The 1,728-nt window shown below is 44.2% G+C and overlaps 1 protein-coding gene across 1 annotated transcript in view; it reads right to left on the reverse strand.

Moving 5' to 3' along the window:
* Positions 1-1,728, reverse strand: part of abcd2 (ATP-binding cassette, sub-family D (ALD), member 2) — an 18,602-nt gene that overhangs the window by 4,752 nt on the left and 12,122 nt on the right. The window contains exons 7-9 of the mRNA XM_023422942.2: positions 1,491-1,636; positions 454-538; positions 69-194 (exon numbers count right to left, since the gene is read on the reverse strand). Coding sequence (XP_023278710.1) covers positions 69-194; positions 454-538; positions 1,491-1,636 — 357 coding nt within the window. The remainder of the gene's footprint in view (positions 1-68; positions 195-453; positions 539-1,490; positions 1,637-1,728) is intronic.

Genomic DNA, 1,728 nt, shown 5'->3' on the forward strand with positions numbered 1-1,728 from the left:
ATATATATATATATATTTTTTTTTTTTTTTTTTTAACTGAATAAACTAGAACTTTTTCTGTTTCTTACCACAGGGAAGGTCTGTGTGTGATGGAGAGCAGAGAGATGCCGGCGTCCTTGGCAGCCTGGAAAATCTTTCCCTCCACGTCAATGCTCACAGCACTGGTGCACTCGTCCAACAGGGCATATTTAGGCCTGACACACACAAAGGAAAAGTTTTTGATAATTGCTATCCACACAGCCGGTAAATAATGAGACTGCTCATGTAGTCAGCTCATGTGCACACACGAAAAGTTAGAAAAATAACATAGCTAAAATACAAGCAGTGGGCCGACCAACGGTGCAGACCCGTGGATTAAAAAAATGTCAGAGGTGAAGTTGGCAGTTTACCCTCCAGGTCTGTTGTATGTCGAGCGTATGATGGCTAAACAACAATGACGCTGCTTCTCCTTACTTGTGGTAAAACATGCGAGCCATGCCCATCCTCTGCTTCTCGCCTCCCGACAGCACGTCCTTCCAGTCCAGCTCGGTATCCCAGCCTGGACGAGAAGAAGACGTTAACCTTGAGATCGCTTGCTGCCAAGATGTTGTGTAAAGGTGGTGATTTTTTTTTGGGACTAAAGATAAATGAGAGCAAAAATGTTTTCCAGTTGCATCCATATCAGGATGGAGATGTCAGCACGTAGGGCATTAAAACCTTATCAGCGCAACGGAAAGAAAGCGCACGGACCTATTTAACGAACAGCCATCACAAAGGAGGGGAACAGCACTGATGATTGCTTTCTCCTGCAGGACAGTGTGTGATCTTTCTAAAGATGAAACGCACAATCCTTGGCAGTCGGGTTATATCGCATACGTGCCGACGTCCGCCACTGCATATGTGCCAATTCATCTGCGCGTGTGGTGAAGAAACTTCTCATCGTTTTCACAGTGCAGCCATTGATACATTAAGCCCTCTTGCGGCTCTAAGCTTCGTACAGCAGTTGGTTCTCAACAATAGGCCTGTTTGTTTGTCAATGAGAGAAGGGCGGCTGCCAATTAGCTGCACACTCAAGTTTGGGCAACACAAGTAATACCTGAGTGCAACAAGGTCAAGCTTCAGATGCAGAACCCGCTGTGTTTACCACAAAACACCAAGACAGCTGCTGATACAGTTTACAAACTTTAAAGGATTTGAGTTGCATTTTATGACCTGTAATGATTATTTCAATAGTATTGAATTAGACTTGGATTTATAAAAGCTAATGGACACTTTGTTTTTTTATTTTGGTGATGGGTTAATTTGTGTATTTTATTTTGGTGATTGTTGTTTTATCTGATAGTTATTTTGTTTGTTTTGTATTTAATGATAGTTGTTTAGTGTACTTTGTCCAGATGTTCAGTTGTCAGAAAACGTTCCCTATTTTAAGCCTCTGTGCAGTTTCCTTCAGCCTGTCGCTTGTAAACACACAGCTCACATCTGTGTGGAACTGTTTTTGTTACTTATCCTACCTCCCTCTCTGGTGACAATATGGTTGAGGTTGACTATGTCCAAGATGGCCTCCAGGTCCTTGTCACGCATGCCTCTGGCGGCCATGTCCTCCGCAGAGTCTGGGTAGATCACCTGGTCCCGCAGTGAACCCATGGACATGTAGGGCCTGGAGACCCACACACGCGCACACACACACACACACACACACACATACATACACACACACACACACACACACACACACACACACACACACAC

This window comes from Seriola lalandi, unplaced genomic scaffold (assembly GCF_002814215.2).
Source record: "Seriola lalandi dorsalis isolate HSWRI2012SDOR001 ecotype SW California unplaced genomic scaffold, Sedor1 jcf7180002054688, whole genome shotgun sequence".
Classification (NCBI taxonomy): Eukaryota; Metazoa; Chordata; class Actinopteri; order Carangiformes; family Carangidae; genus Seriola; species Seriola lalandi.